The following is a 13,421-nucleotide window of genomic DNA, read 5'->3' on the forward strand; positions in this document are numbered from 1 at the left end:
AGTCTCTCTGGGGGATGATTTCTTGTTTTGTTTCCCTATCTCTCCGGTGATAATACATGCTCTGTAGCAAAAATCTATAAAAAAAAAAAAAAAGAAAAGAAAAGAAAATCACTCCAGACATGTGTGCATGTGTGTGTGCATGTGCCCCAAATCCCAGAAGTAAAATGGAGGAAAATGGATTGCGGCATGGCCACCCCCCCTGGGGAGGTGATTTCTTACTTTACTTTTCACTGTCTCTGTCTGTCTCTTTCTGGTGAGTGCACATGCCCTATGACAAAAACCTAAAAATAAATAAATAAATAAAAGATCACAGCTAATAATGGGCTGTTCAGATGCTCATCAGCCTCCACCTCTCAGGAGGAAGACTGCAAAGTTTGCTGCTAGCCCATACCGAAAGACTAGAACTGGCAGAGGCACAAATGTGGATAAACCTTAGACTTTTCACTCATAACTACAAGGCTAGGCCTTCGGTGAAAAGGTGAAGTAGCTGAACGGTCTCCTCACGTATCTTGCACCTTCTAGCATCCTGTAACCCATAAGTACCTAGTGCCTTTCTGCTACCTCTAGCTTCTCTTTGAGGCATCCCACCTAAGCTGACCTGTCTTAGCTAAGTATTTAGAAATGGCCCATCACTGCATTGCGTAAAATAGACTCTTTAATATATAGTACATGTATTTTATGAGTGTATATTAATGGTAACTCAGTAAGATAGAAATACTTAATAGGTTATTTTAACCCACCTACACCCCCTCCAACCAATGGCCTGTATTTATTTATCAATTGATTTGTTTTTGCTATAGGGCATGTGTGCTTGCTGAGGAGAGAGAGAAATCACCCCCAGGGGGATGGCCACACTGCAGTCCCTTCTCCTCCATTCTCCTCCTAGGATTTTGGGCACGCCTGCACACATGCGTGGCGTGATTTTTAAGCTGCTGATCTGGGACTACAGATTGCACAGTCAGCTATGTGGGATCCAGCCTCCTTAACCCCTACACTATTTGCTAGTCCCAGTGGTCTGTATTTTTAAAGAAATACAGTAGCTGTGTTGTAATTTTAAATTCTGTCCATACTGTGTGCTTTTAATAATAGAGAACAAGTACACATGCTCATGCATGAGAGAGAGAGCATGCGCTATCGACAGGGTATTGTCACATTGCAGCCCCCCTTCCCCAGCACCTCAGGATCCTGGGTACATGTGCATGTGCGTGCCATCCTCACCACGTTTCCATGCCATCTCAGGGGTATAAATCTACCATGTGGCATCCAGCTTTTAGGGCTCCTGAGTTACTGCTGTGCCACAGTGGCTGGGCCCAGTTCTGCCTACAGAGGCCTATAGATAGGGCTAATTCCATTGAGTTCTAACATGATTCTGCTGTCTTTCCTTCTCTGAATTATAGGAGTCTCTCTCCTAGACATGCGTGAATTAGACTTTCCGTTTCTTTGGGGCACCCAGCTCATGTGAGGATTGATTATTCATGGTTTGCTTCTAGCCACAGATACACACATATATACACACTCCAGTCTCATGACTGTGCTGGAATCCACCTTTTTCCTAGGTGTATGGCATTCGAACCCGTTCCCGAGCTGTGGAAATTTTTACCACTTGTGCCCATATGATCTGTAACATGGAGGAGCTGGAAAAGGTGAGTGAGCCTCCGTCAGTAACAGAGTTCGTGCTAAAAAAGTCAGTCTATCCATTCCTTTTGTTGCAAGCATAATAGTGATTTATTTCATGGCAGTAATTTCACAAAACATACTAACCAGGGTTGTAAATATATTTAACATTGTGATTAAAAATTTAATTTATATTGCCAGCAAGTGGTGACGTGGTGGTTAAGGGCGCTGGACTTCCACATGGCAAACCACGGTTCAAGTCCCAGACCTGATGGCTTGCTTTCCCATTTTGCCTCTCTCTCTCTTTCTCTCTCTTGCTCTGTCCCTCTCTGGTCAAATTGAAATAAATAAATAAAGTTAAATTAAATAAATCTTAAAAAAATTAATTTATATGTGGCTTAGTTTCCTTTTGTTTGAGTCCTATTTTTTTCAAACACCTTATCCTGTATCCTTTTCTTACTAGACATGGCCCAGAACTTTCCTATTCTTTTATGGCCCTTTTGTATGAGACAAAGCTGTCAATAGCTGAAAAACACTGTTCCCTGGGATTCTTCAGAAGCAGTTATGAAAATTTGGTCTTATCTAATAGATTTTAAAAGGATATGATGTGGAACTGAGTGTTAGTTAAGGAAAGATTAATTCGTGAGTGCCACCTCGGGTGGCATTATTTCTCTACGTTGTTCATGGAGACCTGAGCCTGGAGCGAGCTTTAGGTGCCTCAGCTCTCAGTGCTCCACATGTGCACTGGAGCCATAGTTAGAGGTTTGACCCGCATTGACTTTTCGTTTCTTTTGTCAGGGTGCGGCCAAAGTCCTGATCTTTCCCGTGGTGCAGCAGTTCACAGAGGCCTTTGTTCAGGCACTCCAGATACCAGATGGCCCCACATCTGACAGTGGGTTTAAGATGGAGGTCCTGAAGGTAACACTTGCTACCAGTGAGGTAGTTGGGATTTTAGAAGGTGGCCTGAAATGAATCTGTTTATTCTCCAGTACTCGTAACTCTTGGGTCTGTTTCTCTTAATCCCTCAGGCGGTGACAGCACTGGTGAAAAACTTCCCGAAGCACATGGTGTCCTCCATGCAGCAGATCCTGCCGATTGTCTGGAACACCCTAACCGAGAGCGCAGCCTTATATCCTTCCCTGAGATCTCGGGGCCTGGTACCGCCCAGAGCTGGGGATCGAGCACTGGGTCTCACACTCATGGGGTCCCACCTTCTCATTATTTTTTCTATTAGAGAGGAGGGGAAAGAGAGACACATACCAACAGGGTCTTCCTGCTGAGATCTGTCCCCAGCTTCAACCGGCCTGGGTCGTAAGCGTGCACACGGCATGGACAGGGCTGCCAGAAACGAACCCGGCACCTTTCCATGTGGGTTTGCTCTCAGAGTGTGGTGTTGCTGCTGCTGCCAGCCCTGGTTCCACTTTGAGTGATTTTTTAGATGTCTACTCTAAGTGTTATTAGAATATGTAATGTTAGGGGCCAGCAGATGGCATATAGCGGTTACATCACTGCACTACATCACTGGACTCCCTCATGGCTGACTGCAGTTTGAGTCCTGAGTCTAGTGGCTTGAAAATCACACCAGGCACATGTGTGTGCATCCCCAAGGTCCCAGGAGGAGAATGGAGAAGGGGTTGTGGCATCGCCATCTGCCCTGGAGGGTGATATCTCACTTTCCCTCTCAGTGTTTCTTTCTCTTCCACACGCCCCCCACCACTACACTTGCCCTAAGGCAAAATCCTTTAAAAAGAGAGACAGAGAAAGAATATGTAACATTCTCTTGTAGAGCATATGTAAAGTAGACTCCAAATTCTATTTCTTTACTCTTCATCATACTTATGTGAGGACAGAAGTAAATTACACAGAGGAAGTTGAAGATCCTGTGGATTCTGACGGTATGTCATTTACCTGATCGTTACAGAAATACTGGTTAGTGAGGAAAGGGGTGGGGAAAAGCAGAAACCAGAGACAGGGAATATCAGTAACTTAGAGGCCTCACTGTCTGAAGTGTGTGTCCTAGATGAGTTTCCTTTCAGTGTAAGGAAATGAGAATTGACTGTCTTTAATCTGTTCATAGGCATTTGCATATATCTCACAAAAGTCTTAGTTCTGAGCTAGAATAGATACCTTAACATGCTACTTCTCATGTTTTGTCTAGTTTAATTTTGGGGTCCCAGACAATGATACTTACATTTCTCTTTTAATATTTTGAGTATTTTAGAACAGAAATATACATGCATAGGGCTAGCTCCATGGTCTAATGGTTAAGGGAGCTGGATCTCTGATGACTGACTACACAGTTCAAATCCCAGCCCCAGTGGCTTGAAGAACATGCTGAATGTGTGTGCATGCCTTCCCAAATCCCAACAGAGTAGAGAAATAGAAGAGAAAGGATGAAGGGATTGTGGTATGACCATGTCCCATTGAGGGTGTGTCTCTGGTGAGTGCACACAGTCTCTGGCAAAATTGAAAAATAAAGTAAAATTGAAAAATAAAATAGCGGCAAAAAATCACTTTTAAAAAAAGAAAAAGAAGAAATGGGCATGCTAGAAAATATAGTTAGTGTTTCAGAATTTTTGGTTGTTTTGGTATAGAGTGTGTGCACTTGCCAGAGAGACAAGGAGAGAGGGTTGAGAAGGCACCCCAGGGGGTCAGTCCCTTCTCCTTGACTCTCCTCTCAGGATTTTGGGCACACCTGAGCCTGACATGTTTTTCAAGCTACCAGATCCAGGATTCAAGCCACATAATTAATTGACCATGTGGGATCCAGACACCTTAACCATCATGCCACCTGGCTGACCCCAGATTCTTTTACTTGAAAAACCATAGTATTTTATATCCTCAAAGTATGTTTGAGTCTTCAGCCCCCCTCTCCCAGCCCCTCAGAAATATTAATTAGGCAGTACTTTAAATATTAATAGACTTACAAAGACAATGTAGTTCGTTTCCATCATGCATACTTTGCTTTTACTTTCTTGTCATTAATTTCCTCTCTTGTGTGTTTCCCGTAGGTGAAGTCTTGGGCTTTGAAAATCTCGTCTTTAGCATTTTTGAATTTGTTCATGCCCTACTAGAAAATAGCAAATTCAAAAGCACTGTTAAGAAAGCCTTGCCAGAGTTGATTTACTATATTATCCTGTACATGCAAATCACTGAAGAGCAGGTAAATATTTGGGAGACAGTTGTCAGCTTGTGTTTGGGAAGTGCAACTTGACCAGTGTGAGGTCTTGGTCAAATGAACACTTTGTTTCTAAAAGTAGACACTAGGTGAATAACTTCATTTGAAGTTCTAAGATAGGTTTGAATCCCTGGGTAGTAGCTTCATAACTCCTCTATTAGATAATTAGACTTTCAGCACACTTTTACCATTTGGGAGATGTCTGCAAGACCACTAACCAATATCGGAAGAACCATTCCTTCCCTGTAAGTGGGAAATGTGGACCTCAGTTCATTAGTCTGGTTGGTGGGTCATGAAAACCGGAAAAGAGCATTCAAGAGTAAGATAATGCCTTTTATATAAAACAGCACAAGAATGGATATAATTTTCACAGGAAATATCCCAATAGCCCTAATATGTTAATTAAATTAATATATCAAAGATTAACAGTTAATTGACAGCGGAGAGCTAGTAATCTGCTAGATTCTAAAATAGAGCCTGCCATTGCTACCTGCATTGATTAAGGATGTGTTTCTCTACATCAAAAAAAAAAAGATGGGGCTAGTCAGTGGTGTGGTGTTTAGGGCGAGCGACTGAATCTCACGTGGCCAACTGAGTGGTTTGAGTCCCAGATCCAGTAGCTTCAGAAACATGCCAGGCATATGTATGTGCATGCTCAAAGTCCCAGAAGGAGGGAAAAGTGGAAAGGTGAGAATGATATGACCATTCCCCATGGGAGTGCTTTCTCACTTGCCCTCTCACTCACTCTCCCTCTCTGTCAAGTATACGCACCCTCTGGCAAATCAAAGAGGGAAAAAATAAATACTTTGGAGGCCAGAAATTTGTCCAGGTTAAAAAGTTGAAGTCTTATGTCTGCTGATGAGAAAAAGAAACATATGAACCAGAACTGGCAGCCTCACAAAGACCTAACTTCGTCATCTTTTCAGATTAAAGTGTGGACAGCAAACCCTCAGCAGTTCGTGGAAGATGAAGATGATGATACTTTCTCCTACACTGTTAGAATTGCAGCCCAAGACCTGCTGCTGGTAAGAGGGTTACCTTGTTACTTCAGCCAGATAGTCCTAATCAGTCACTTGAGCGTCTCCTCTTCTTTCTAGACACCTAACCCAAGGTGAGCAGAGTTGTTGGGTGGCTTTATCTCAGACTTTTTTGGGGATACACGAGAGCTTCTCAAATGAAGTTTGAGACTCAGAAATTCCAAAGTCATTGCTACTGGTTCTGATTTACAGGTAAATAATAGATTTAAGAACTGTGTGGAGGATAAAGTGTTGTAATAAGTAAGGGTAGTTGAATAAGGAATGTTTGAGCTTAATTCTCAGATCAGAGGTTAGCAAACTTTACAAAGAAATTAATTGCCGAGAGATGAACAGTCAAATGTCTGCTTCAGTTTTTCTTGGCTCCAACTAAGCATAGCATCGTCTCCAGTCTGAAATACTAGGAAGAGGCTGCCTCTCGCTTTCTGTTGGCTAAAATTTGTTCTGAGTTTTGATGAATCATTCCTTATCATTTAGTATTTTTAAGGCACCTGTAAAAGGTTATGCTAGGTTCCATTTACCATTTACTTTGACCTTCCAAAATCCCAGCAGGTGGGAAAAATGGAGGAGAGAACGTGGCGTGACCATTCCCCATGGTGGGTGGGAGAGGGTACTTTCTCATTTTCTGTCTCTTCCTTTCTGTCTTTCTCTGGTGAGTGCATGCATCCTCTGGCAAATTTTTAAAAATTAAGTAAATAAAAATAAATTAACTTTATTTTTCCGTGATCGGGCTCTAAGAGAGTAAATACCTGGTCCATTGTCATCCAGAGCTGAATTTATCACTGAGCACTTACACTCTGCTGAAGATAGGCGGAGGAGTACTGGTTGACCTTACCACGCCAAGGCATTGCTTCAGTCTTGTTAGAGACCCTGAACCAATGGGGTCACATTTTTAATCATGTGTATGTGAAAGAATTGGAACTATTCACTCCTAACTGTCCTAACTAAAACAGTTTGCAAATAAAATGCTTGTAATGTGCACATGTAGATATACTAGCCCTTCTCCTCTCTCCCTAGGCTGTGGCCACAGATTTCCAGAATGAGAGCGCAGCAGCCCTGGCTCCAGCAGCCACTCGGCATTTACAAGAAGCTGAGCAAACCAAAAATAGTGGCACTGAGCACTGGTAAGAGTGAGCAGCAGATGCTTATCTTAGGGATGCATTTGGGCTTCAGATCTGAGGCAAACAAATCCTTACTTTGAGCCATCTGTTCTAAAGCAGTTTTTCCCAGCCTTAAAATAATTATGATGCTTTCATTAATTAGAAAAATCTGTTACTGGCCTTTCCTGAATCTTCTTTCCTCAATATTTACCCTTATTGACGTGTAGTTTGTTTCACCAGGCTGTGGCCTCTCTTTCACAGGTGGAAGATCCATGAGGCATGCATGCTTGCCCTAGGCTCTGTGAAGGCCATCATCACTGACAGTGTGAAAAATGGCAGGATTCATTTTGACATGCATGGCTTTCTGACCAATGTCATCCTTGCAGACCTCAACCTATCAGGTATGTTTCAGCACATGCCAGGATTCCAGAAGATCTTTAGACCTGTCATCAATTCAGTTCTTTCATTCACTTAGGCAGGTAGACCAGGTTTTTTTGTGTCCTTTGGGTAAAAGTTCTTTGTACTCTGTAGCTTGAACTCATCTGAACCTCTAAAAACAACCCAGAGAACTTGGCACAAGCATCACCTATCAAGAGTCTATTATTACCTGGTTTATAATTCTTCCATGCTCTTCATGGTTTATAATTCTTCCATGCCCTTCTCCTCCCCCATCAGGCCTCCCATTCTTGATTGTTTTGGGCATTTGAATGGAATGAAAATCTGGTTGCTATACCTTGAGAACTCAGGCTTGAGTTCTGCTCATTATTAAGTTTAGAGTACCCTCAGGCATGCTATGTCAGTCTTATTTTTTTATGTTTTATTCTTGGCCAATATCCAAGTAATTAAAATATTTTATTCTTGGGCCCAGCAGATGGCATAATGCTTGCATCATTGGACTCCCACCTAGTCGACTGTGGTTCGAGTCCCAGACCAGAGGCTTAAAACTCTTGCTGGGTGTGTGTGCGTGCATGCATGCATGCCCAAAACCCCAAGAGGAGAATGGAGGAGAAGTGATTGCAATGGGCCATGCCCCCGGGGAGGTGATTTCTCACTTTCTGTCTCTCTCCGTCTCTTCAGCGAGTGCACAAGGCCTATAACAAAAATCTCTCTTAATAAATTAATTAAATAAAATATTTTATTCTCGTATCCATGTTAGTTGTTTGCCTAAAAAAAAGTAGCGTTTATGATTATACTGATTTCTCCAACAGTGCAGAGCCATAGCTCAGAATTATCTGCTCTGTGGGCCATTTTCTGCTATGTTGTTTCAGTCCATGCCATGCCTATTTTCATCCTTAGAGTCAGATCTCTGTTCCAAAAATACTGCCTTTGCTTCCTAAATCTAGGACACTTGACATTTTTTGTTCCATTTGTAACTCATTCACTCACGTCTCTTCATGGGCTAGCCTGAAAACGTTCTGCTCCATCACTCTGAATTAAGTGATCTGTTGTATGATGCCCCACCCGGTCACTTCCGTTCTGCTAAAGAGAAAGGAGAAAGAAGTTGACGAGTTCCAGGAGATGAGGAAATTCTTGCAAGATCTAAAAGAGGAAAATCTGGTTGCTATACCTTGAGAACTCAGGCTTGAGTTCTGCTCATTATTAAGTTTAGAGTACCCTCAGGCATGCTATGTCAGTCTTATTTTTTTATGTTTTATTCTTGGCCAATATCCAAGTAATTAAAATATTTTATTCTTGGGCCCAGCAGATGGCATAATGCTTGCATCATTGGACTCCCACCTAGTCGACTGTGGTTCGAGTCCCAGACCAGAGGCTTAAAACTCTTGCTGGGTGTGTGTGCGTGCATGCATGCATGCCCAAAACCCCAAGAGGAGAATGGAGGAGAAGTGATTGCAATGGGCCATGCCCCCGGGGAGGTGATTTCTCACTTTCTGTCTCTCTCCGTCTCTTCAGCGAGTGCACAAGGCCTATAACAAAAATCTCTCTTAATAAATTAATTAAATAAAATATTTTATTCTCGTATCCATGTTAGTTGTTTGCCTAAAAAAAAGTAGCGTTTATGATTATACTGATTTCTCCAACAGTGCAGAGCCATAGCTCAGAATTATCTGCTCTGTGGGCCATTTTCTGCTATGTTGTTTCAGTCCATGCCATGCCTATTTTCATCCTTAGAGTCAGATCTCTGTTCCAAAAATACTGCCTTTGCTTCCTAAATCTAGGACACTTGACATTTTTTGTTCCATTTGTAACTCATTCACTCACGTCTCTTCATGGGCTAGCCTGAAAACGTTCTGCTCCATCACTCTGAATTAAGTGATCTGTTGTATGATGCCCCACCCGGTCACTTCCGTTCTCTGAATCACAGAATTAAAATATGTTGTTGTACATCCAGGGCTCAGCTCCATGGGGGTCTCCTGTTTTACTCTGCACTTATCATAGGCTGTGTGCTTGTAGCTGATGAAATGTGTTTTCTCTCCTCTCCTGGACTGTGAGTTTTTTGAGGGCAGAAATCGTGTCTGATTCATCTTTGTATCCTATAGAGCCTTGCCATGTGAGAGGTGTTCTGTACTTAGGTGTGGAATGAAAGTTTTGGCATTTCTCAAGCCCATCAACATATTTCTTTACAGAGTTTGCTCTAACAGACTTTTTGAAAATTTTGGAAGATTCTAGACTATTTACTATATAGAATGGAAAAAGGGTCATTATGTATCATTTGTTAATCCTGCCTGTAGCTAAAAGATTTTCTACACTAGCCAGTCTCAAACTTTTTAAATTTAAGGACCCCTTTATGTTCTTAAAAATTATTAACAATTTCAGAGAGATTTTTGCTGTGTTTGATTTATCAATATTCAATATACTGAACGGACCAGAAGTTAGCATAATGGCTATGTTGCTGGACTCCCATATAGTCGACTGCTGTTCAAGTCCCGGACCTGGTGACTTAAACTCATGCCAGGTGTGTGTGCGTGGATGCCGAAGATCCCAAAAAGAGAATGGAGGAGAAGGGATTGCGGCGTGGCCATCCCCCCACAGAGTGATTTCTCGCTCCCTGTCTCTCTGTCTCTCTGGCGAGCACACACGCCCTGTAGCAAAAACCTCTCAAAAAAAAAAAAATCGACATACTAAAAATTAAAAATGAGGCTTTTTTAAAATACAGGAAAGAAATGCATACATTCCATTCGCTGTCATAGCAGTGCTCTCACATTCATTTCATTTTCATCTCTGAAAACTCTACTATACACATGTGAAAGCATGAGAGTGACAGAGACAGGTGCTACCTTAGTGTTACTATGGAAAAACTTCTGGGACGCCTAAGAGCCCTGGACCATACATATTGGAGAGCTGCTGCTCTATATTATGTGAAATATGATTTAATTATTTGACTAGCACAGTTGGTTAAGTTCTATTCAATAGTTCCTGTCAAAGGTAGTCCGACAGGAAGTACTGCTATCTCCTCAGTTTAGCTAGGCTGTAGTAAGAACAGGGCTGGCTTTTAAGAGCACAAGAGAGCCCAGCCATGCTGGTTCACACTGCTAAAAACACGGTGTCTCACAGAGTGGGGCCACATGGGAGGCATGGGTTTGATTCTTGATCCAACCTAAAGGCTAAGTATTTGCACACACCTGTCATCCCAGCAACTTCAGAGGCTCAGACAGGAAGATGATGAGCTTGAGGTTGGCCTAGGCAGTCTAGCAAGACTTTAGTTTTGCTAGAGGTCACATACACTTGCCAGGGAGGAAGAGAATGTGAGAAACAACCCCCTTGGGGCATAATCACACCACAGTCCCTTCTCCTTTCAGGATTTTGGATAAGCATACACACATTTCCAAGCCATGGACTCTAACCACATAGTCACCCATGTGGGGTCCAGCAGCCCAAATCACTATGCCACTGACTGGCCCTTGAGACCCTTGTTTTTAATTTTTAATTTTTATTTTAAAAAATAAAAATCGGATAACAATTTAAGAAAAGAAAGAGAGGATAATAATTCCCTTCACCTCATTTATTATACTGGTATCTTCAGTAACTTGTGACACAGAGTGGGGCCACATGGGAGGCATGGGTTTGATTCTTGATCCAACCTAAAGGCTAAGTATTTGCACACACCTGTCATCCCAGCAACTTCAGAGGCTCAGACAGGAAGATGATGAGCTTGAGGTTGGCCTAGGCAGTCTAGCAAGACTTTAGTTTTGCTAGAGGTCACATACACTTGCCAGGGAGGAAGAGAATGTGAGAAACAACCCCCTTGGGGCATAATCACACCACAGTCCCTTCTCCTTTCAGGATTTTGGATAAGCATACACACATTTCCAAGCCATGGACTCTAACCACATAGTCACCCATGTGGGGTCCAGCAGCCCAAATCACTATGCCACTGACTGGCCCTTGAGACCCTTGTTTTTAATTTTTAATTTTTATTTTAAAAAATAAAAATCGGATAACAATTTAAGAAAAGAAAGAGAGGATAATAATTCCCTTCACCTCATTTATTATACTGGTATCTTCAGTAACTTGTGAGGTAAGCCCTGTGACAGACTAGGGTATAGACTCCAGGTAGCACATAGGCAGAGGGTAGCCGTCCTTACACTGGTGGCCATGACGGCACTGTCTGTAACATGTAAGAGGGCTGTTTGTAGATCCAGGAGTACAGGCACAGCCTGGTTAGGATTACGTCAGGCTGAGAGAGCAGGTGAGTAATGCACAGAGAGGTGAATACGTTGGCTTATCATTTAAGCAAAGCACAGAGTTGGCCCAGTATGACGTGAGCTGCTGGAGAGATGCATGCTTGAGCTTAGAGGCATTAAGGAAAGGCATAGGTGACTTCAGAATCCCTGATCTTAGAGACCTTTGAGTGCCACACTGACTTTGAAAGAATTCAGTGACAGATTTTAAATAGAAGAGTGACATGATCAGAGCTGTAACGTATAATATTCTAATACTGGAGCAAAACCAGGAAGAAAGTGGCAGTAAAGAGGCATTTAGGAGGCTAATGGTGCAGGTAAGGAAGAGTGAGAGCTAGGGCGGCAGCTGGGATGATAGTCATGTTATTCTGGAAGTATTCAAGATCTGCCTTCCCAATAGTCGGTGTGAAACTGGGAAACTGACTTAGTATCATGGGCTACACAGTTGCTGTTTACCATTATTTTATCATATTTTTTTCTCAAGTGGTATATTTTATGTACCTCCTAGCTTGTGAAAAATTGGGTCATGGAGACGGGAGTGAGGAAGGGCAAGTAGCAGCTCTTTATCATCCAGCCCCTAATTGCTTTGTCTTTTCCCCAGTGTCTCCTTTCCTCTTGGGCCGGGCCCTTTGGGCTGCCAGTCGGTTCACTGTTGCTATGTCCCCCGAGCTGATCCAGCAGTTCCTACAGGCAACAGTCAGTGGTCTTCACGAAACACAGCCCCCGTCAGTTCGGATCTCTGCTGTGAGAGCCATCTGGGGGTGAGTATGCTACCTCAGGTGATAACTATTTCAAGAGAAAATTACTCAGGGTAGATATCCCAACCACAGTTGCTCAGTGTATTGTATCCCCTAGAAATTTCTGCTGCAGATCTCCTTCAGAATGAATGTTGGAAGACTGGGAAAGAAACTCTACTAGGAATGTGGCTTTTTTTTTTATTAATAAGTCACATACACTTGCCGGAGACGAGAAAGTGAGAAAGCACCTTCCAGGGGGTTGGCCATGCCACAGTCCTTTCTCCATTCTTCCCTTGGAATTTTGAGTGTGCATGCACATGAGTCTGGCATGTTTTTCAAGCTGCTGGGTCTGGGACTCCAACTGTGCAGTCAGCCATATGGGACCCAGCTGCCCTAACCACCATGTCACCTCCTGGCCTGGGGACATGGCTCTTACGAGTCCAGAAGGTATCCTTTTCCTCTTTGCATCTCAATCCCTTTAAATTCATTTCTGCTCTGGCGTCATCTAGGCTAATGTCATCTAGGCTAACTCCCTTTCTGTCAAAGGTGAAGAATTTGAGGCTTCAAGTGATAGATAGCTCACTTAGGGTCACACAACGGACGGATAATAGGAAAACTAGAAACCACATCATTTTGTTGATTGATCACCTCTGTATTACCAAAATTGGAGATTATATGGCCTAGAAACACTGTTTATTTTTTCCCAATTTTGCCTCTCTTTTTCATGGCTAGTATATTAGTAGCTTAGTAGTCACTTATATTTCTACCCAGACCAGAGGGAACATTTTTGATTTAAGGGATATTTTAAGATCCAAACTTACGCATATCAGTTGAATCCTAGAAACTACCAACATGAAATTCTTCCACCTGTCTGCCTCTCTTATCTTTTGCAGCAACAATTGAGGTGCTGGGCATTTTGTCTGTCTTTAGAAAGCATTGGGAACTGCCTGTTCTGCCCCCATTTGTTAATTAATGCTTAATTAATTAATTGAACAGCAGCCCATCTTTTTCTGCTACAGTTTCGGTGAAGCACATCTTTGACGCTAAGAACATTAAAAGCCCCATCTTTTTTTTTTTTTTTTGAGAGAGGTTTTTCACTATAGGGCGCGTGCGCTCGC

At 42.6% G+C, this 13,421-nt stretch overlaps 1 protein-coding gene across 2 annotated transcripts in view; it reads left to right on the forward strand.

Moving 5' to 3' along the window:
* The window catches only part of IPO9 (importin 9), a gene marked incomplete at its 5' end in the record, with an annotated part of 54,402 nt that overhangs the window by 24,200 nt on the left and 16,781 nt on the right, over positions 1 to 13,421 (forward strand). For both annotated transcript variants that reach the window (XR_003551190.1, XM_014591904.2), the window contains 9 exon segments: positions 1,557 to 1,643; positions 2,413 to 2,532; positions 2,643 to 2,743; positions 3,451 to 3,509; positions 4,626 to 4,777; positions 5,719 to 5,817; positions 6,844 to 6,950; positions 7,188 to 7,327; positions 12,168 to 12,327. Coding sequence is in view for 1 of the 2 variants with exons in the window: in XM_014591904.2 (XP_014447390.1) it covers positions 1,557 to 1,643; positions 2,413 to 2,532; positions 2,643 to 2,743; positions 3,451 to 3,509; positions 4,626 to 4,777; positions 5,719 to 5,817; positions 6,844 to 6,950; positions 7,188 to 7,327; positions 12,168 to 12,327 (1,025 nt within the window).

Source organism: Tupaia chinensis, unplaced genomic scaffold (assembly GCF_000334495.1).
Source record: "Tupaia chinensis unplaced genomic scaffold, TupChi_1.0 Scaffold000627_1, whole genome shotgun sequence".
Lineage (NCBI taxonomy): Eukaryota > Metazoa > Chordata > Mammalia > Scandentia > Tupaiidae > Tupaia > Tupaia belangeri.